The 20,736-nt window shown below is 35.0% G+C and overlaps 4 protein-coding genes across 5 annotated transcripts; 3 read left to right on the top strand and 1 right to left on the bottom strand.

The window, feature by feature from the left end:
- Window positions 1-1,921: 1,921 nt before the first annotated feature.
- Window positions 1,922-2,482, top strand: LOC109170608. Its single transcript, XM_019319800.1, has 2 exons — window positions 1,922-2,317; window positions 2,398-2,482. The coding sequence occupies exons 1-2, from the start codon at window positions 2,034-2,036 to the stop codon at window positions 2,423-2,425; spliced, it is 312 nt and encodes a 103-aa protein (XP_019175345.1). The 5' UTR covers window positions 1,922-2,033; the 3' UTR covers window positions 2,426-2,482.
- On the top strand, window positions 2,427-3,296 carry LOC109169804. Its single transcript, XM_019318695.1, has one exon. It carries the CDS (start codon window positions 2,427-2,429, stop codon window positions 3,294-3,296), a length of 870 nt encoding a protein of 289 aa, XP_019174240.1.
- On the top strand, window positions 3,036-6,245 carry LOC109170607. 2 transcript variants are annotated; one of them, XM_019319799.1, is made up of 4 exons: window positions 3,036-3,354; window positions 4,043-4,097; window positions 4,692-5,646; window positions 5,915-6,245. In XM_019319799.1, exons 1-4 carry the CDS (start codon window positions 3,345-3,347, stop codon window positions 6,218-6,220), a joined length of 1,326 nt encoding a protein of 441 aa, XP_019175344.1. In that variant the 5' UTR covers window positions 3,036-3,344; the 3' UTR covers window positions 6,221-6,245. The 2 variants fall into 2 exon arrangements, with proteins under 2 accessions (XP_019175344.1, XP_019175343.1); XM_019319798.1 differs by having other exon boundaries at window positions 3,302-3,354; window positions 4,043-4,500.
- Window positions 6,246-12,410: 6,165 nt separating this feature from the next.
- Window positions 12,411-20,431, bottom strand: LOC109170530 (AT-hook motif nuclear-localized protein 17-like). The gene is made up of 2 exons (XM_019319699.1): window positions 19,299-20,431; window positions 12,411-12,421 (listed from the first exon to the last, which is right to left on the bottom strand). Exon 1 carries the CDS (start codon window positions 20,323-20,325, stop codon window positions 19,306-19,308), a length of 1,020 nt encoding a protein of 339 aa, XP_019175244.1. The 5' UTR covers window positions 20,326-20,431; the 3' UTR covers window positions 12,411-12,421; window positions 19,299-19,305.
- Window positions 20,432-20,736: the final 305 nt, after the last annotated feature.

Below are 20,736 nucleotides of genomic sequence, written 5' to 3'. Positions count from 1 at the left end.
TATTTATTTATTTAAGGTATTGCCATAATCAATTCATTATATTGATATTCCTAATCAAGTCATTATATTAATATTAATATTCCTAATTAATTTTATTCCTAATTAATTCATAACATTGATATTACTGGCTATTCATTATAGATTGGATTTATATTTACTTAATTTACTACCTAATTGTTACCTAATAAGCTAATATATAATATTCACACAGAATTTACTTTATATAGAGTATATAGACGGAAATGAATAATATATAATATATAATTTCTATATTTTTTTAATTAATTAAAGTAGAAAATTAAGATGTTATATAAATGTCCATAATTTTTTTTTTTGGGGGGGGAGAGAAATTTGGGAAGGAGGATTTCACTTTTATATATATATATATATATATATATATATATATATATGTGTGTGTGTGTGTGTGTGTGTGTGTGTGTGTGTGTATATATATATATATATATATATATATATATATATATATATATATATATATGACTTAGTAACTTGGTAATTGGTATCAACATAGGCAATGGAAGAATTATACAAGTGAGAAAAATATGAGAATGTAAAAAGAAAATAGCATTAATATGATCCACAGAGAATTGTAAGAATAAAGATTGTCTAATGCAATATTTACAAGACACTTAAAAACAAAATAGAGAAAAAACAACCCTCTGACAAAAATAAAATAAAATACTCCGTATTATTACACATTTTTTTTTTCAAATTTAAATTTCTATTTAAAATTTTAAAAAATACTACTCCGTAAAAAAAACAACCCTCTGACAAGCCAACTTTTTAACTCCTTATATTTTAAAAGTTTTACTATTTACAAGACACTTAAAAACAAAATAGAGAAAAAACAACCCTCTGACAAAAATAAAATAAAATACTCCGTATTATTACACATTTTTTTTTTCAAATTTAAATTTCTATTTAAAATTTTAAAAAATACTACTCCGTAAAAAAAACAACCCTCTGACAAGCCAACTTTTTAACTCCTTATATTTTAAAAGTTTTACTATTCTATGTGATGGATACTGATAAACTATTTTTTCCATGGAAGTCCTAATACAATTATACAAGTGTTTACGTCAAAATTTTGTGTATAAAATAAAAAGAAATAAAGGTCAAATAAACCACTGAATTACACATTATATTACAATTGAGTCATTCAACTTTAAAAAGAACTACAATTAAGTCTCTAAATAATGCAAAATTATACAATTAAATCAAAGGTGACATATTTGACGGCTGACGTGAGAGTTATTAAATTTTAACAATAAATTTATAAATATTTTAAAAATGATTTTAAATTAAAAAACAAAAAAAAAAAAATCCCAAACCCCGCGTTGACTGCATTTTAAATTGGATTACAATTTTTTTAAAATTAGATAATCCAATTACAATTTTATGTGTAATTAAGTAACCTATTTAAACGGGACAGCACATCAGTAAGTTTACTCACGGATTGCATGGAATTGGCTACGATTATCAGGCACCATCACACGCCGATCCATTCGTACGTTGGGGTCACAGTTGACCAGTGCAGAACGTTTATGTCGTTGTTTAATCGTATTACTTTGGATTACATCTCTAGGCAGGTTAATTTACATGCGCATACTTTAGCTACGTTAGCATTTACTCAGGATCAAGCTATGTACTGGGATGCTATCCCACCTGACGCTATTTCGACTTTGATTCATTAATACAATCGCAAGATTGACCTTCAAAAAAGTAACCTATTTTGATTTTTATTCCAAATAAAAGTTAATAATAAAAAATAAAAATACACATAATATTTTCAATATTTTAATGACTGGTAAGTGGTAACCTGTCGTGATGTGAGTATACAAGAATCTGTGGATGCATGGTGAAGGACAGCCAGCATACTAAAAGCACACTACTTTTAATTTGGTTCCGATCCCACAATCATCACATTTCCAATTTTACTCTCTCACTTGATTTCAATCAACTCGCCGCTGTTTCTCACTTCTCGCTCGCAAATTTCACTGTGTTCTCTGTTACAAATGGGCTCTGTATCGCTCAAAATAGGAGACGGCACAGCAAGATTCAAGAAGAGGGCTTCCATTTGCTCCTCAGCGGTAAATGTTCTTATGATCTGCTCGGTACTCACCACAAATCTCTTTGCTTTTTACGCTTTCACACACGCCCCCAACACCCATCAAACCCATCTCCTACTTCACCAGACCCACAAGAACATCTCCCTCATCTCCGACCAAGTCTCCTTGATCCTCAGGGAGATCGATTCCTCTCAGAAGAAGCTTGCCCAGGTGCAGAAACAGCTCCTAGGGTATGAAAGCATTGATCTTTCCACACCCAATGTTGCTGCTGAGCTCAGGGCGTTTCTGCTTCACCACCACCTCCCTCTGGGCAAAGATTCAAGAACTGGGATCACTGAAATGGTGGCTTCCGTCGGCCATTCTTGTGAAAAATCTGTGGATTTGCTGTCACACTTCATGAACTATAAGGTCAGTGGGGCTTGTCCGGATGATTGGAGTCTTGGGCAGAAGCTGATTTTGAGGGGCTGTGAGCCTTTGCCAAGGAGGAGGTGCTTTTCCAAGACTATACCTAAGGTGGGTTTGCAACCTTTTCCTATTTCTCTTTGGAGCAACACTAGTGAAAAGATTTATAGTTGGAGTGGCCTTGCTTGCAAGAACTTTGCTTGTTTGAATGCTAAGAAATTGAACAGAGATTGTGCTGGTTGCTTTGATATAGTTAGTGGGTATGAGACTCAGAAATATGTTAAGGCTAGAGGGAAGAATGATTTTCTGCTTCATGATGTGCTCTCAATGGGAAATGGTGGAATCAGGATTGGGTTTGATATTAGTGGTGGCTCTGGAACTTTTGCTGCTAGAATGGCTGAGAGGAATTTAACTGTGGTGACTGCATCTTTGAATATTGAAGCACCTTTCAATGAGTTCATTGCTTCAAGAGGGCTTTTTCCGCTTTATATAAGTTTGGATCATCGATTCCCCTTTTATGACAATGTGTTTGATCTGGTTCATGTTGGAAATGGACTGGATGTTGGTGGCCGCCCTGAGAAACTGGAATTCTTGATGTTTGACATTGATCGGGTTCTTAGGTCCGGAGGGCTGTTTTGGTTGGATAACTTTTATTGTCAGAGTGATGATAAGAAAAAGGCTTTAACTCGGTTGATCGAGGCATTTGGATACAAGAAGTTAAAATGGGTTGTGGGAGAGAAGAGCAATGGGTCAGAAAAGTCGGAGGTGTACCTGTCTGCTGTCTTACAGAAACCAGTTAGAGCATAAGTACATCACGAGATCAGAGTAGTTTTGGTAGCACTAAATTTCTATGCAATGCCGGGAGGTAACTATTCATGTAATTTCAACGTTTTAAACTCATGAATTTCTTTATAGCTTTGAATGAGTGATATGCAATGCCTAGGATGACCAATTCTTCAATTTAGATGGTTTGAATTCTGAAAAAACGATCTCACTTTTTTCTACTATGGCTATAAGAATTGAAAAACTAAACATGGTATCAACTCAATGTTTTGTTTGCATCAAAATATACCGCTTTTGAATCCCATTCGACCATTCCCTGACACTTTCAGTTTTGGATGGACTTATACTAGAACTGTAGCCTATCTGGTTGTGTTCCACAATTTCAATGGTTACAACATTTCAGTCTCATCTAATATGTTAAAAACTTTATTGGTTTCATAGTTTGTATTTTGCAGAATGCAACTTACCAAAGTGATAATTGAACAAAATAAGTTGTGCTATAAGATGCCATGAAGGCATAAATTGAATTGTCTGTATGAATTTCTTGTGTTATTGTTTACATTGTTTGATTTCATCTCCCATCAAATGTCCCCGAAAAAGAGAGAAGAGGGGGGGGGGGGGGGGGGGTGTGGGGTTGATCCAATTATTACTGATTTATCAATATGTATAAAGCTTCATAATGTGGTGGCACTACTTTTTCTTGGTGGATCTTTTAGCTTCTTCACCATATAATAAAACAATTCCTTTTCTTTTTTTTTTTTCCTGCTCAGATGCATATTTTCCAGACAAGCTTATGGAGAGTAGATTTGCGACAAGTGCTTGTTGGTAAATTTTCAAAATGACATCTCCATTGTTTTCCATCTGAAGTAGAGAGATTTGTGCTTGGCCAACCACTCCCGTTGCAACCTCATATCTCTTTGTTATATGTTGTTTTTTCCCTCAAGAACGAACAAAGACAAATTAGTGTAGAGACACCCACCCGCAAATATATAACCATAAAAAAAAAAAAAAAAAAAAAAAAAAAAACCCTCCCTTCCTATAGCTGTGCCTCCTCCTTCCTTCTTTGATGGAGTTGAATCACCCAACATCAATCTGGAAACCTTAGAAAGGAAGGTGGAGTGTAAATTTAGGAAATGGAGGTGCAGAGATTGCGAGGAGTGTTGTTACTCTGGTTAAGGTTGCAAAATAATCGAGTTGCATTTGAGGGCGGTAATCACACTGCTGCCAGGTTTTGCACTCGCTAATCTTTCCATTTTTTGCATCCTTCAACCCAATTTTGCTCTTAGTTAAAATAATAAATAAATTTGCCTACTTTCTTCTTCAACTCTCTCTCTCTCGAGTCCCCTAAAGATCTGTAGCCTTTGTTTCCTCCGATTTCATATAAAAAGTTTTCATTTCAAGATCCTGCTTTCTTCTCAGCCTGTTTAATCCCAGAGATTCGAGTTTTAAAGGAATGGATCCTCTGTTGGGTTTTCAACCAAAACATCAGGATAAAACGAAGATCCTGCAGATTGATGGTGGAGATGCCCATTTCTTGGTGATTAGATTGTGTAATTCTTGGATTCTGAAATTGTTGGGTGCTGTGATTTTGGCATTGGTTATTGTCTCTTTTCCCTGGGTTAGAACAATGACTGGAGAATCATGGCCTAATCTGCATGAACCTAGGAACATTTCTGATCCTATCAGTGTGGATCTATTGCCTGGAGTGTTTCATGATCTGGCTAATGAAGGGCTTCTCAGACATGGCGATCGAGCCCTTTTTGTCAGCAACGAGGAAGGCATTTGTGGTTGTCGAGTAATTTCTGATTATAACATGGATTTGGTCTCTGTTTCAGACATCCAGCGCCAAAGGTTGATCCCAGAGGAGACATATGATTTCGCATTTGCCCATGGCTTGACAGAAACCTCGGATTTCGTGAACCGGGGTGTTAAGGTAGGTGGATTTGTTGTTGTGCAGCTCACTGACAACCCTGCCGTGGGGTTCCAGAAGCCTGGGAACTCGAGGATTGTGTACCTCAGGAAATTCGAGTCCGCCATGATTGTAACCATGAAGAAAACAGGCACCAATTCCACCCCGAATAGGCGGCGGTTGCTGGGGATTGAATCAGAAGCCCGAGTGGCGGCGCTCAAGAATCTTGAAGATGTCCTCCTGGAACCCCCCCGAGCCGCCTCCGGCAAATCCACCTCCTACAGCAAGAGAACCCGGTATCTCCCCGACCTGATGGGCGTCTCCCTGGAAAGCTACCCCCGCCGAGTGTTCATCTACGCCACCCTGCGTGACAACAACGACGCCTCCACCTCCACCTCCACATCCGCCTCCGCTTGGTTCACAAAGAACTACCCTTTAGGAAACTCCAAATTCGAGATATTCCAGGTAGGGAATAGGGATGTCAATCCAGCACTACTAGAAATTATGAAATCTCCGACCACCTGAAAGTGATCTTAAATCAAGTTGAAAGCAAAAGGTGATCTGAAATAGCAACAAAGGTTTTTCCAGATGCCAAAAGTGGTCGGAACAAGGCTTTCGACTTGATTTAAGATCACTTTTAGGTGGTCAGAAATTTCATAATTTCCAGCAGTGCAGCCAGCTCGTTCCTTTGATAGTTTATCAGTTTCGGACTATAAGATTGATGTAATTTCAGGTTGAAGCAGTGGCAGAGGCGTCGGGGTCGGGTGGTGGCGGGGAAGTTCCGGGGGTGAGCATGTCGGATTGGGTGGGGAAGAACGTGGAGGAGAAGGATTATGTAGTGATGAAAACGGAAGTGGAAGTGGCGGAGGAAATGATGAGGAGTAGAGCAATCAGGTTGGTGGATGAACTTTTCTTGGAATGCAAGCATCAAGGGATAAAGAAAGGTGGTGACAAAAACAGGAGGGCATATTGGGAATGTTTAGCTTTGTATGGTTCACTCAGGGATCAGGGTGTTGCTGTGCATCAATGGTGGGGTTGAATTACTATTTTAATTAAAAAAAAAAAACAATTTTCATGTTTTGTTATTTTTTTCATCTATTAATAGGATTTGATTTTATCCTTTTGTTAATCTTTTATTTATTTGTCTGAAATTAAGAAAGTATAGAACATATACTACTTTGTAATAGAGTCAATAGTACTCAAAAAAAAAGTTTATTGAATTTTTTTTCAAAAATAGAAAAAGTATAGAACATATACTACCTTGTAATAGAGTCAATACTCAATAGTACTCAAAAAAAAAAAGTTTATTGACTTTTTTTTTACAATTTTTTTAAGACTTGATAATTATAAATTATTTAATACTTTAATAGTTAATACTAAAATATTAAATATTAACGTAAAAACATATAAGATTTGAACGATTTAGAATTATTTTGCTCAAAACGACGTCATTTTAAGTAAAATAACTCTTTAAAAAAAAATAACAATATCTAATCAGCTGACTAGGCAGCCTAAGCAGTTGATGCCTAATCGGCCTAGTTGGCCGTCTAGTCGGTCGACTGCCTAGACCGCCGATTATGATGATACACTAGGTGATTGGCAGGCGCCTAAGCGCGATTTTTACCATATTGATTATATGTTCAAACCTAGATCCTAACGCGGATTTATGCGCTAATCGAATGGATCATCACATTATGAGAGTTCTTTAAAAATCCTCAAAATGTCTTAATTTGTTGAGACACGAATTTATATAACGTTTTTGTTTGATTTAATTATTCTATTGTATTTTATATATAGTCACGAGGTCACAGCCTCACAGGTGATTAATCAAACATATCAGCTTGATAACGCCAAATGGAACCTGGTGTGGAAAACGAAACTCCCTTACAGAATTAACTTTTTTCATGTGGCTCGTCATGCATGGACGAATCATGTGTAATGCTAAGCGAAGAAGAAGACACTTCACTCAAGATGACTATTGCCATCTTTGTCATGGAACCAGTGAAGATATTGACCATGTGTTGAGAAAATGTTCAGCTGCTGCAAATGTCTGGAAAGCTCTTATGCCTCCCATTATGGTGAACACTAGCACCTATACTAAATTGAGCACCTGGGTGGCGGAAATCTGAAGTTCAAGCTAAGGGTGCCAAGCACGGCTTCCAGGATTGGAGTGCTGCTTTTAGCGTTACTTGTTACAAGCCTGAAGATGGAACAATCGCTGTGAATGTTGATGGCAGCAGCAACGCTAAGAGTCAAGAGGCTGGTTGTGGTGGAGTTTTGAGAAATCATAAAGGCGAATAGATCGTGGGTTTTCAACGTAATCTTGGAAACTGTCCTGGAGATGTTGCTGAAGCCTGGGCGATCCTCACTGGTCTTAGAGTAGCTTGGCATATGAAGTTTATCAAGGTGGCTATCTAAAGTGATTCTGCCAATATTGTCAACTCGATTAATGATCCGCTTTTTGACGCCAACCGTGGAGGTACTCTTAATAACCTCATTTTTGAGTGCAAATCTTGGTTGAAAAAAAATTGGACTGCCATTTGCTATCATATTTTGAGAGAACAAAATTAAGTAGCGAATTTGCTGGCGAAGAATTCTCGATTTCATCCCGATTTGGCCCTGTTTTATTTTTTCCCAAACGCCGATCTCGACACGTGTTCAGAGGGACTATATCGGGGCGCCCTATGCCCGTGGTGATTGACTTTTCCCTTTTAACCCGGGGCTTCGCCCTTCCTTTTTTGTAAAGAAATATAACCTTTTTGTTTGATTTAATTATTCTATTGTATTTTATATATAGTCACGAGGTCACAACCTCATAGGTTAGAGTCTCAGCTAAAAATTATGTAGTCATGAGTTCTAGACAAATCAAGGTTGGCAGGCGTGGGATGAGAAATTGTAGGATCGTTATATCGTGGACCATGGACCTTAGTCCAATACACATAATTTATGTTCATAATGCACATACTTCATGTTTATAATGCACATAATTTATGTTCATAATACACATACACATAAATATGATATAATGAACATAAGTTATGTGCATTATGAACATGAATTCTGTACATTATGAATATGAACTCTATGTATTATGTTAAATGCTTATGTGTATTCATTATACTGTATTTATGTATATGTATATTATAAACATGAATTATGTACATTATAAACATAAATTCTGTACATTATGAAATCAAATTGTGTGTATTGGATCAGGGTCTACAGTGCACTGTAGACGCTGATCCACGATATAAATTGTCGAAATTGTAGTGCGGAGGTCGGAGAAGGGCCAAACGGCCTATCAATATAACTTTTGGCCTAGTGGTTAAGGGGATGAGGGATTGTTACGCTTGATTCATGGTATCCTGTTTCAAATTCGAGTTTACTTACATAGATTAGGAAAATTCTCCCTTGTGATGATGGTATGAAACGTATGTAGAAAATGAATAAGAAAGTGTTGGCATTCAACACCGGAGGCTCTTGCGGCCGGGGCGGGGAAGTCAAACAATGGATGCAAATTAAAAGTCAAAAGGCACCACTACAAATAACAATTTAACGTCGTTATTTGATTAAGGCATACAAAGTCATGAATTGAAGCAACAAAAACGTACGACCAAACTAACCCACCACCGCAAATCAGTAACTCAACCGGGCCGACAAACAAACAACGATGGTCCCTCGTCCCTGCGGTCAGCCGTTAGATTATGCGAATGCTGACTATAACAACAATATAATGAATTGAAGGCGACAATAATTATTTGGGCATGTCCAGTTCAGATGGATCGGATATCCTTCTTCATCTATCTCTCTTCTCCTTTACACCGCCTCTTTTGACTTAGCTCAATCTTCCCCTTTTCCTGTAGGCCACCCATCATTCAATTATAGGGTAACTTATTACTGCCCAATTGCCCATGTTTAATAAAGTTAAATAGATGTTGAAAAAGTTTGGGATTTTTAATTTTATTATCAAAAAATATTTATTGGTATTTCTAATCACCACCGGAAAGTTATATGATTTTGCTTCTTAATCCTGGAAAAAATAGCTAACAAAATACAATGTACAATTTACTCATTATAAAAATAGAGCGTTGTAATTAAGCACTGTAGGAAATCGGAATTAAAAGAATGTGGTTTTTTCAACGGCGGATCGGAGCACCGGAACGGGAATCTTTTAGGCACAAATCAAATCATCATCTATCTGTAGAAAGAATGAAAATGACGGCAGCGCCGCCCCTGCGGCGGCGCAGCGGCAGATCCCAGTGCAGGCGGATCGGAGGCTTTGTCCGACAAAGCACCGACATTATTGTACTTATATTCTAGATTAGATCAGAAATCCCAATTCTCTTATATATTCTAGAATCTAGATTAGATTATCAGTAACATCTATGAATCAGCATGCACGCATGCATTATAAATTTTGGATCTTTTTTAAGCCTATATCTTATAGGCGCCGCAGTATCTAGTTTGCTTTAATTTGTCTTATAATGCACCCAAAATGAAAAATAAAATTAAGGGACTTAATATAATGTATTAAATTAATTGGAAATTTAATTTCCATAAATGGGAATTAATTGTCAAGTAATTTTTTTTTTTTTAATGTCAAACACTATCATCTTAATATTTGTAGTTTTCTTACAATACAATTAACAAAAAATATAAGAGATTATTTTAGAACTTCTAACTTATTTTATAAGCTTTGTTTGGTAAAATAGGGAGAAGTATTGATTTCATAATTATTTTTTATTTTCTTTTTTTATTAATTTACAAAAATAATGACATCTACACTTCATTAATCAAAATTCTAATATCTTAATTTATCTTTGTAAGATTTTTCTAATAATATATATTATATATTAGAGCCTTAATTAAGTGGTACAAGTTGACTATGCTTATTAAGTGGTCTGGTTAGACTGAATAACTAGAAGTTGTTGTTAGTTAACTAAACTCTTTACCTAATATAATCTTGGATTGACGGGATACAGGATGATTATGCTATAGCACATTCAGTTACGATACTCATACTGCTTAGTAGACACAAATACATCATCTAGGGTTCTGAGTCAGGTATGAGGATGATTATGCTATATTCAGTTACGGTACTCATATTGCTTAGTAGACACCAATACACCATCTAGGGTTCTGAGTCGTTATGAGGCAAAACATGGTTAACGGTCTACTGTTCCGAGGCAACACAACAAGAACATCAACTGTGGCTGGAGATCAACACGGTTATCGCTTCCGCTTATACAAGCTCGGGTTTCTCATATACTATTATTTAGTACAGTTAGATTATTTATATCTAACATTCTTTTTATATCCTTTTACACTATCATCTAATTTAACAATTAATTTTTACATCTTCCCAAATGCTCTGTCGGGCCGGGATGTGGAGGACCCTTAGGGTTGGGATTCAACCTTTTGGAAGAACAATTAATTTTATCAAACATTTTAATTACAATTAGTTTGTTTATTAGCTACTTGCATTTTAACTTTCAACTAGATTTTCACTAGACGTGCCAAAAAGAACTTATAAGAAATATAGAAATGTCACACTAATATAATACGGAGTATGAAATAATTTAGGTCTACGGGTCCTACAACCTCAACCTCGAGTTGCACTCTTCTTCCTTTGACGCGCGTAACCTGACGTACCCCAGCTTGTTATTTATGGACCTACATAATAAAAATATCTGATCTTATTCATAAATAAAAGTTGAACTCTATCTAATTATCTATTGACATAACGAAGGTGTGAATTAAAGAAAGAAAACTCAAAGTTGATTGGATAGCTCGCCTGTCTCATCATAAGAACTGACCCAACCCCCACAAAATAATAAATAAATTATCAATTTAACTATGTTTTTTGTCATTTTGTTTTCGTCTAGTAAGCTCGAATAAAACTTTAATGTCCAATAAAGTAAATAAAGATATTATTCACCAGGACTATGTGGTCTAATGGTATCCGGGTTGGACTTCTATTTGGAAGATTATGAGTTCAAGCCTCAATGGAGGCGTTATTGGTTCTTTGTGTTTCAGTAGGTTGAGAAAGTATATGAACAGATACTACAATGTAATAGAGCCAGTAACTTTCAAAAAAAAAAATAAAGATATTATTCATTTTCTTTTTTCTTTTTGATTTTATACTCATCAAACAAAAACCTATTATGATGAGATTAATTTTGAGACATGTACATCATAAGTTTTATTCAATTCGCATACCAATAATAATTGTAAATTGCATACTGATATATTTATTCTCATATAATTCTCTTTTCCATTTTTTTAAATATGTATATTGTAAGAATTCTAAAATTAACAATCTTTATAAATATGACACTCTCAATTTTAGGGTGCCCGATCTAAATTTAGTAATAAAATGAAATGTTATTTTCATTATTATACTTCTTTTAATTCATTTTACATGTCACCTTTAATTTATTACTCATTAGTTAAATAAATATAATTATTTTTTCTTTAGTATTTTCTTATCATTTTTTATATTTTGTATGTTTTTTTTGTATGTTTAATAGTACTTTAATTGTAATTTTTAAATATGTAACTTTTATATGTTAATATGGAGTACTAAATTTAATATAATAAAAAATTAAATTGTAAATTATATCAATCAAACATCATTAATCAAACAAACACAAAATAGGACAGATGTATTATAGTACTATATTTTGAGATTGAATTAAAATTGCGAGGATAAGAAAGAATTCCATGAATGATTCTTAACTATTGACATTTACTAATTTTTATTTTCAACTTTCAATTGGATCATAAATGGTTTATAGACTATTTACAAGTGTCAAGTTTCATCCTCGAATTTTAATTTGACCGTAAATGGTCGCTTGACTATTGATTTTGTTTCATATTTAGTCATCCAGTTAAATATCAATTTAGTAAACATTAAATTTAAGGATAATAATGTAAAATTTTGGTTCTGCACATTTCCACTAATGATGAAACCAATGTATTAAGTTTATGAACTCAATTTGCCATCTCAACAATAAGTCAATTTGTGCATACACTATTACCCTTAAATTTAATATTTACTAAATGAATATTTAACTGGGGGACTAAATTTAGAAAATAATTAATCAATAGTTAATAGATTATTTATGATCAAATTAAAACTCGAAGATGAAAATTGATAAAGGTCTCAATACTCAAAAGACCATTTATGATCCAATTAAAAATTGAGAATAAAAATTAATAGACGTCAATAGTCAATGAACTATTTTTCTGGAATTAGCTCGTAAAATAATGATAAATTTCAAGAGCAAATCAAGGAGGTAGATAGCCTAAAAGTCCAAAAAAAAAAAAAAAATTGTTAATACCTAGTGAACTACATAGATAATGACACGTTTCAAAAAAAAAAAAAAAAAAAAAAAAAAAAAAAAAAAAAAAACCAAAACAAAATGACACACTTAAAATAAAATAAATAAATAAACAAAAAAAACTTTTTATATAGAGTGGCAATGTGGCATATCTCCTATAGTGGGCTATAAATTGTATGTATCTTTTTTACATATTGCACTAATATTTAATCTTGTTAATTTAATTGAGTTTCGCCTAACCTCATTTAGAAAGAAATTAAATTAAATCTCTTCCTCAGGCCTCAGCCAGCTGCCCAGCCACGTGCATCTTTAAAATCACTTCAACAAATACGTTTGTCATGTTTATATAGGTGCAGAATATATATATATGACGAAAAGGAGGCATGCATGCACGCTTTATAGGTTTCTTAAATTTTAGACTCTATTCCACTTATTCATGTATTGTACTTTGGAATAACATATAGTCCAGTAACATTACCATATTTTGATGTGCATGCGCACATTTAAGAAAGCATCCTCGACTCCGCTGGATTATTGCAAATTGCAAATATAATAATAAACTTATTTTTGTGCGCATACTTTACAAATAGTGGTTTGTATTTATGTTATTCTCTTATTGTGTAATACAAATTATATAAATTGTATTAAGAAAATTACGAGTGTGTTAACAAGAATCAGACTCATGATCAGCTTTTGATATGAGAATTATTATCCACTTAATCGGTCATCTAAATTTTTGTTTTAAAGATGAGATCAAAGTTGGTGCATGGGAAATCAAACTGAATGGAGAAGGGCTCAGGGCATTGGTATAATGGATAAGAACTCTTACTTAATTAAGACTTGTTTTTAGCGGCAGGATAGGGTTTAAGTTCTACCACGAATATTAGGGGTTTGAGTTTGGATTTAGTTCATTGTGCGTAAAAGTATACAATTTAGTATATATTAAGTTTCAAAATTAGATTAACTCAATTTACCTCCTCATAAATTTTGACGACGAATTTATGAAGTTTAGATTATACTCCAACCAAAATGAATGGAGAAGCTAGTAGGTTAGAAGAGCAGCTAATGCAGTGTTTAGTTGGCATGAATTACAATTCATACACTTCTTCCCAAAGAATTCCAATTTAGTAGTAGATTGCAATGAAAAAATAAAGAAATTTATAAATTTGCCCTTAATTAATTATTACGAGATATTATATAAAATCATTTTAATCTTTATATCACATTTTTCTTCCATTCTCAAAATTTTATTACTTATCCCTACCAAAATACCAAACAATATAATTTAAATTCTTACCATATTCTCACTAAATTACATTTCATTTTCCACGTAATTCTTTCCTTCTAACCAAACACTTCTTTAAATGTTGAATGTTGACGGGAAGGAAGTGGTTGAAAATTGAAATTGGGATTCATTAAGATGTGAGAGGAGTGGAAGGGCTTAGTGTTACGTACAGCTACTCCACTAATTATTAATATAGCGATGATAAGACCGGAAGAGGCCAGCACAGAATATGCAAAACCACTACCATAACCCATCATTATTAAATTCAACCATTCCACACCTATAATCTGTTGACTACGCACCGGATTTTTTGAAAAAAAAAACCATGGATAATAATGCCATAATAGAAGCTGAAGTCCAGAATATCAAATCACATTTCAATCTGAACCTGCTAGGTAGACACCACTCCTTACAATCAGTCAAAAAAACAGACTTCCGAGCTAAGCTATAGACTGCTTAGTTCACAGATCGTCTAACATACCTAATGAAAATGTGATTACAATTACTTAATGTTACGCACCTAACTCGATCTTAATTGGAAGAAACTTGCATTATTCTTACATATTTTGATCAATTAAGACTTATCCGATCCGTTCATTTGAATGTTTGAAAAGAAATCGAATAGTAAAATAAAGAACTTTAGTAATATGTCTGTATAATTTCAATGTAATTAAAACACTATGATATGCATATTGCTAGCTATGTCGAGAAATTAATAGTAAAATTAAGAATAAAGATTGGTTGCATGCACGGGTTTAGTTCACTAATTCAGTAGGTAGTATTTAGGAGAAGAGAAGAATAAAGATTTGTCATTATTGGATAGATAAGTGCATGGAGCAAAGTGTGGTATTGTAAATGAATATTTTAGTACAAGATAAATCGTGTTTTTTTCATTACAATTACTTAACTATTTATACTAGATTGCCAACAAACACATGCGTTCTCCTTGTCCGCTTCGCCAGGGGTAGTTTTATTTGGGTATATTCAGGATTTTCACTGTCGGACACAGTGACTAATCCCTTTGCTGGATTGTAGGCACCGCCAGCAAAGATGGAGCCAAAGGGAGAGCAGGGGGGCAATTGCCCCCCCCACCCCCCCCCCACCCCATATATAACGTAACCTTTGTATGTATATATGTATATATAGTACAAGTTTTAGTATTAGTATAAAAAACAGATGAATGTTAACAAGAAGTGATTTAGATTAGTTGGCAAAGTATGTATTTGGTTATAATGAAGGTTATGAGTTCAAATTTTGGCATTAATACATTTTCACAGTTGCAACCCATGACCGTTGGTCTAGCTCATGTGCTCCATCTCAACTATAAGCTTATAGTTGGATTGCATATTAATGGTTAAATTGTATGCTCAACATATATAACATTCTTTTATATTAATAATGAGATGTGTAATTTATAATATATTTTTTATTCAAATTATTTTATCAAATTAATTATGCTTCATATGTTGTTATGAATATTTTTATAAACCTCCCAAATGAGTTTTATTTTTTTTTGGAAGAATGAATATTTTTATAAAGTTTCAATAAGTTTTATTTTTTTTTTTCTCATATCCAACAATATTTATATTTATATTTTTTAGATTTTTTTTTTCAAATTATCTCTTTTGTTTTAATGTTTTGCCTTCACTGAAAAAAATTTCTGGATCCGTCCCTACTTCTTCGCCCTCTTAACGGAATTCCTGACTTTGTCCCTGACCACCAGGATAGTTGGCATCAAGTCTCTCGACTCCTACCCAACTGCTATGGTTGACTCCAAACATGTAATGAAATCTTGAGTTGGCTCAAGAGTTAGCCATTAAATTGAATTATACCAGATGTACGTAAAATCTCCGATCAGCCAAATACCTTACTCGTCATGAAGCATTAAATGTTTGTCTTGTTACAAACTAATTAACCAAACAATATATAAGCCAAATTAATAAATATTTAAGGTGTGAAATTTAATGATTTATTTAAGAGAAGTTGACGGTTCTAGTCCATTAGTTATATCTAAATTGTAAAATCAGTTCATAAATTATTACTTTATATAACTTTTTACCTTTAATTATGTTGAAAGCGGCAATTTCAATCTATTACTAATAAATTTTGTTAACATTAACAATTTATTTTAATTTTTCAAATTACTAAAGAACAAATGGGTCATTTTGTAAAATTTTTCCAAGTATAAAAAAAGGCTTTTTCACATTGATGATTTCAATTGAATGTTAGGTTTTCTGTAATGTTGATCACTCAAGAATATGAGATGATGGGAAGTTGAGACCATGAAAACACAATTAGTTGATGCATCCACCACTTCTTTATCTTCATATCAGAACATATTAAACTAATAACATGCTAAACTTATAATTCAGTGTATCTTCAATCCTAAGTAATTTTTTGCTTGTTATTTTTGCTTCTCGTATTATTTATCAATTAGGATAAACAACAAGGCTAGTTTTTGCCCCGTGCATAATGCTCAATATCACATGGCCTCAATTTTAGAGGGCCCAATATCTATTTTTGACCTAGCTGCTTAAGAAATTAAAAAAAAAAAAAAATCTGCAATTAAATTCACATTCCTTCACTTCTCTTTTTATCTTGCCTAGTACTCATTAGTTTTTTCCCCAAATCACACACTACCATTGAAAATGGCAATATTCTTCATTCCTCCATTAATTTTACAAAATTTTCCCAAATTTCTTTGATTACCTACCAAAGTTGCAATTCAATATTCACTTCTCTCTCCTAATTAATTGAGCATGATTATGGCAATATCGTTCAAAATCTTTGAAATAATCTTTATATTGGAAAATAATATATAATTAAAAATCATATATTTTACGATATTGATTTTAAAAATTACCGCTTATACTTTTAGTAGGGCCTCATTTATTTACAAGAACGGGGCCACAAAAATCCAAAAGACGATCCTGATAAACAAGTATTTGCCAAGGGTTTCCCGTAAAAGTGTTGTATATAAGAAGAGTCATAGAGAAAATTTTAGAAAATTTTACAAAATAACCAATTTATCCTTTAATAGTTTGAAAATAATATTTTTTTAATATTAACAAAATCTGTAAGTAATGGACCAGGACTATGTGGTCTAATGGTACTCGGGTTGAACTTCCATTTGGAAGATTATGAGTTCGAGCCTCAGTGGAGGCGTTAATGGTTTTTTATGTTTCAGTAGGTTGAGAAAGTATATAAACAGATACTACAATGTAATAGAGCCAGCAACTTTCAAAAAAAGACTTCTCCAACATAGGAAGAAATTGCTATTAATTAACTACCATTCTGAGACTACATCCGAGGTAAGATATAAAGAGGTCTCCATCATCCAATTCAATTACTCAATGTATAACTTCCAACAAAAGAAAAACATGTACTAATACCATTTGAATTTAAAAAAAAAAAAAACAGAACAAAACAAAAATCAAATTATTGTAGAATAACATTATTACTGGTATTTGGTCGCACAGTTGACTTGTTTATCATAATATTTTAAGTTTGACTTTCTACGAGAGTTGTCTATTGACTTTTTTTATTTGAGTCGATCATCTATGAACAATCTAAATTGGTTTACCCTTTGTAATCTTTTATCTACAAATTTCACCATAAATCAGAATTTTGTATTATTTGATGTGATTAATGATGCTAATTGATTGATTGGACAAAAAATCATATCAAATAATGCAAAAGTGGGGGTGATGTATAAGTAAGTGTTGACTAAATTTGGCTAAAAATGTGAGGAGAGGGTAAGTAGTAAGTACAGCTAAGAAAGGAGGAGTGGGCCAAAAATGGGAAAGGAAACAAGTCTTGAGAGGAAAGCTGTGTGGAAACACCTCCACTTTAGATCATGTACTTAGAAGAAAAGGCAGGCCTGAGGCCTCCCCAAAACCCAGAAGGAAACAGACAAAACAACCAAAGTACAGATGAGATCAGAAAATGGTGAAAGATAAAGTTAAATGAGCTATGGGTTTTGAAAGCATTGTTTCATCATTTCGGATAAACCAACTCATCACACCTCATTCATTTCAATCTCAACCTGCCCATCTCTCTCTCTCTCTCCCTATCTGTGAACCACACAGCTGGAAAACAAGTGGCCAGGATTTAACCCTGCCCATACCCCCGCTGCACTTTATCATATTCTCAAACTCTCCGGATTGAACTTAATCCTTTTTATCCTATTCTTGAACTCTCGGGATTGAACTGCAATCCTTTTTCTGTATTCTTAAACTCTCGGGATTGAACTACAATCTTTTTTACTGTATTCTTGAACTCTCAGAATTAAACTGTAAGTCTGTAGTCCTTTTTACTCTATTCTTGAATTCTCGGAGTTGAACTGTAATCCATTTTACCCTATTCTTGAACTCTCGGGATTGAACTATAATTCTTTTTACCGTATTCTTGAACTCTCGAGATTATGGTGCAACTCAATAACCATCAATCAATCAAAGGAGAGTCGTGGAAGATCAGAGGGACAAAGCCATTATCTGATGTTGTTGACCCACTTGCCTCTGCAAGTCCAAATGGGCACCTATCATGCCTGCAAGCTGCACCACCACAGGGCTGACACTGCACCATCCTCTCTATTCTCACACTTCAAGGCAATTCCCATTCCTTATGGTCACTCTCTTTAACATTGACTAAACCTTAGCTTTTCACCACATTTCCCTTCCACCTTACAAACCAGAGGTTGGAATATAATGGCAGCATTTAACATACTATACCCTCCCAACCTTCAATCCCCATTCTTCACAAACTTCAAAGTTCAAACCCCCCCTTCACCATTATACCCAAAAACCCTAACTTTAATACTAAATTAAAACATATATTCTTAGTTATAAGTATAAGTTTGACTCCTAATATTTATTATCTTTATCGGCTAGGATCACAATGCAAGCACATCTTCAAATAGTAACTGCAAATTACCCTCGTATATAAACTCTAAACTAAAAATCTACCAGTTCGTTCCTAGTTCAATACTATATTATATTCGATCTCAAATTCAAATTTACTTAACTCTAATACTAAATTAAAGCATATATTCTGTCTAGAATAATATGAACTTTGACAATCAACTTTCACATTTATATTGCAAGATTGGTATTTTAGTGTTATACTATTTGTAGTAGAACACACAATAAATGTTTGGACAAACTGAATTATAATATAAGGAGCATCAAGGAAGCTAAAGCCATATTTGGATCGAATTACTAGCTTGGATAGCTTACAGTGCAAAGAACTATATTGGGTAGTGTGTGAGGCAATGAAGCATAGATATATGCATATATCGAAGATATTAATTTAAGTAGGACCAGCAAGAAACTAAATAATATAATATATATAGTAATAGAGGGAAAGTACAGAGAGATGATACAAACTAATTAATCAAAGGCGAATTGAAAACTACATTAAAATATGCGATAAAAGCAAAAATCTACGGAGTTTTCGCAGTACCATGAAAGAGTTGTGAACATGAAGAAAACATTCCATCTAGTAAGGTGGCGGTGGCTGTCTGGCGGTGGGAGCCCAAATCACATCAGGAGGCATATGGCAACTATTATACATCGAAATCCCGCACGAATCGGCGGCGCCGCTGTCGCCGCCGCCCGAGACGTCCGTGTGCGGCGGCGAGTGCTGTAGGTCGGGGCCGTCATTCCCGCCGCCCGAGCCCTTCCCGTCTTCCTCCGCCGCCGCCGGGAGTCTGTGATAGGAAGGGTTGGTGAAGGTGGCTGCGATTAAGTATACTGTCCCGGCGGAGAGTAAGGGTCCGGCGACGGCGCCGCCCACCACCTGGCCCTGCGGCCCGGCTAATGATATGGTGAAACCGTTGGCGATTCCGTTGGTCATGAGGATCGAACCCAGAGACGGAAAGGTGGCATTGGGGCCCACCAGGGTGGCTGAGATCGAGAGAATATCGAAGCGGCCGTGGAAAGTAACGGTGGCCCCGGGCGTCGTGGAGGGCTGTCGGAGCGTCACGTTCGAAACGGTGCCCGACCCGTTGAGTATACAGAGCCCCATATTTCGCTTCCGGCAGAACCGGGTGGTGGAGTCGATTATATCAACCCCGCCGGGGAGTTCAAGAATGTAAGGGCTCATGCCCGGCTCGGCGTCGCGGGTTATGACCACCGGCGGCCTCGGCTTATTCTTCGACCCCGGCGGCCGCCCGCGCGGGCGCCGAACCACTTCAATGGTGGCGCCGTCGTTGCCGGAGGAAGGCGTTCGCGCCCCCACCACCGCGGAGATTGGTTGCGGGGTGATGGGTTGCTTCCCTGTGGTGGATGGAGTGTTGGGGCTGCGACTGTCGGTATCCTCGGAAGTTTGGCATTCCCGGGCGGCGGCGGCGACCTGGAAGGGGTGGTGGAAGGTGGGCTGAGCTTGAGGCTGCGGCGGCGGGGGCGGAGGTTGGTGATAAGGGTGGTGGTGGTGGTGAAACTTCTGGGTTTGATGGAGCTTAGCAAACATAGTGTTGGAGTGATCTTTCATTTCTTCTACATATTCCCCTTTCATCATATAATAATCTTTATAAATTTATATAGACTATATAGTTTTAATATATCTTTCAACAAGCAACTCTTTCTCTCTCTATCTCTATCCCCCCACTCTCTCTCTCTCTACGGACCGTCTATGGATGATTGGGGTGTATGTCATTGAATTGTGTATAATATAATAAAATAAAGCCAACAAAGTTGAAAGGCTAGATAAGGAAAGAGATCAGATAAGGGGTTGTTTGCTTTTCGAGAATTGTAATAACAATCCCTTTTTTTCATATTTGGTAAATTTTATAGATAGATCCCTAAAACACAGAAATAATCCAATAATAAACAACTTCCATTTATGAAAAGTTTGAAGTTTTGACTCAGCATTAAATCAACTTTGTAATCCTAATTGGTAAGGATCACAATGAAATAAAACAGTTTAAGT

Source organism: Ipomoea nil, unplaced genomic scaffold (assembly GCF_001879475.1).
Source record: "Ipomoea nil cultivar Tokyo-kokei standard unplaced genomic scaffold, Asagao_1.1 scaffold3321, whole genome shotgun sequence".
Taxonomy (NCBI): Eukaryota; Viridiplantae; Streptophyta; class Magnoliopsida; order Solanales; family Convolvulaceae; genus Ipomoea; species Ipomoea nil.
This window is presented reverse-complemented; position numbering and strand designations above follow the sequence as displayed.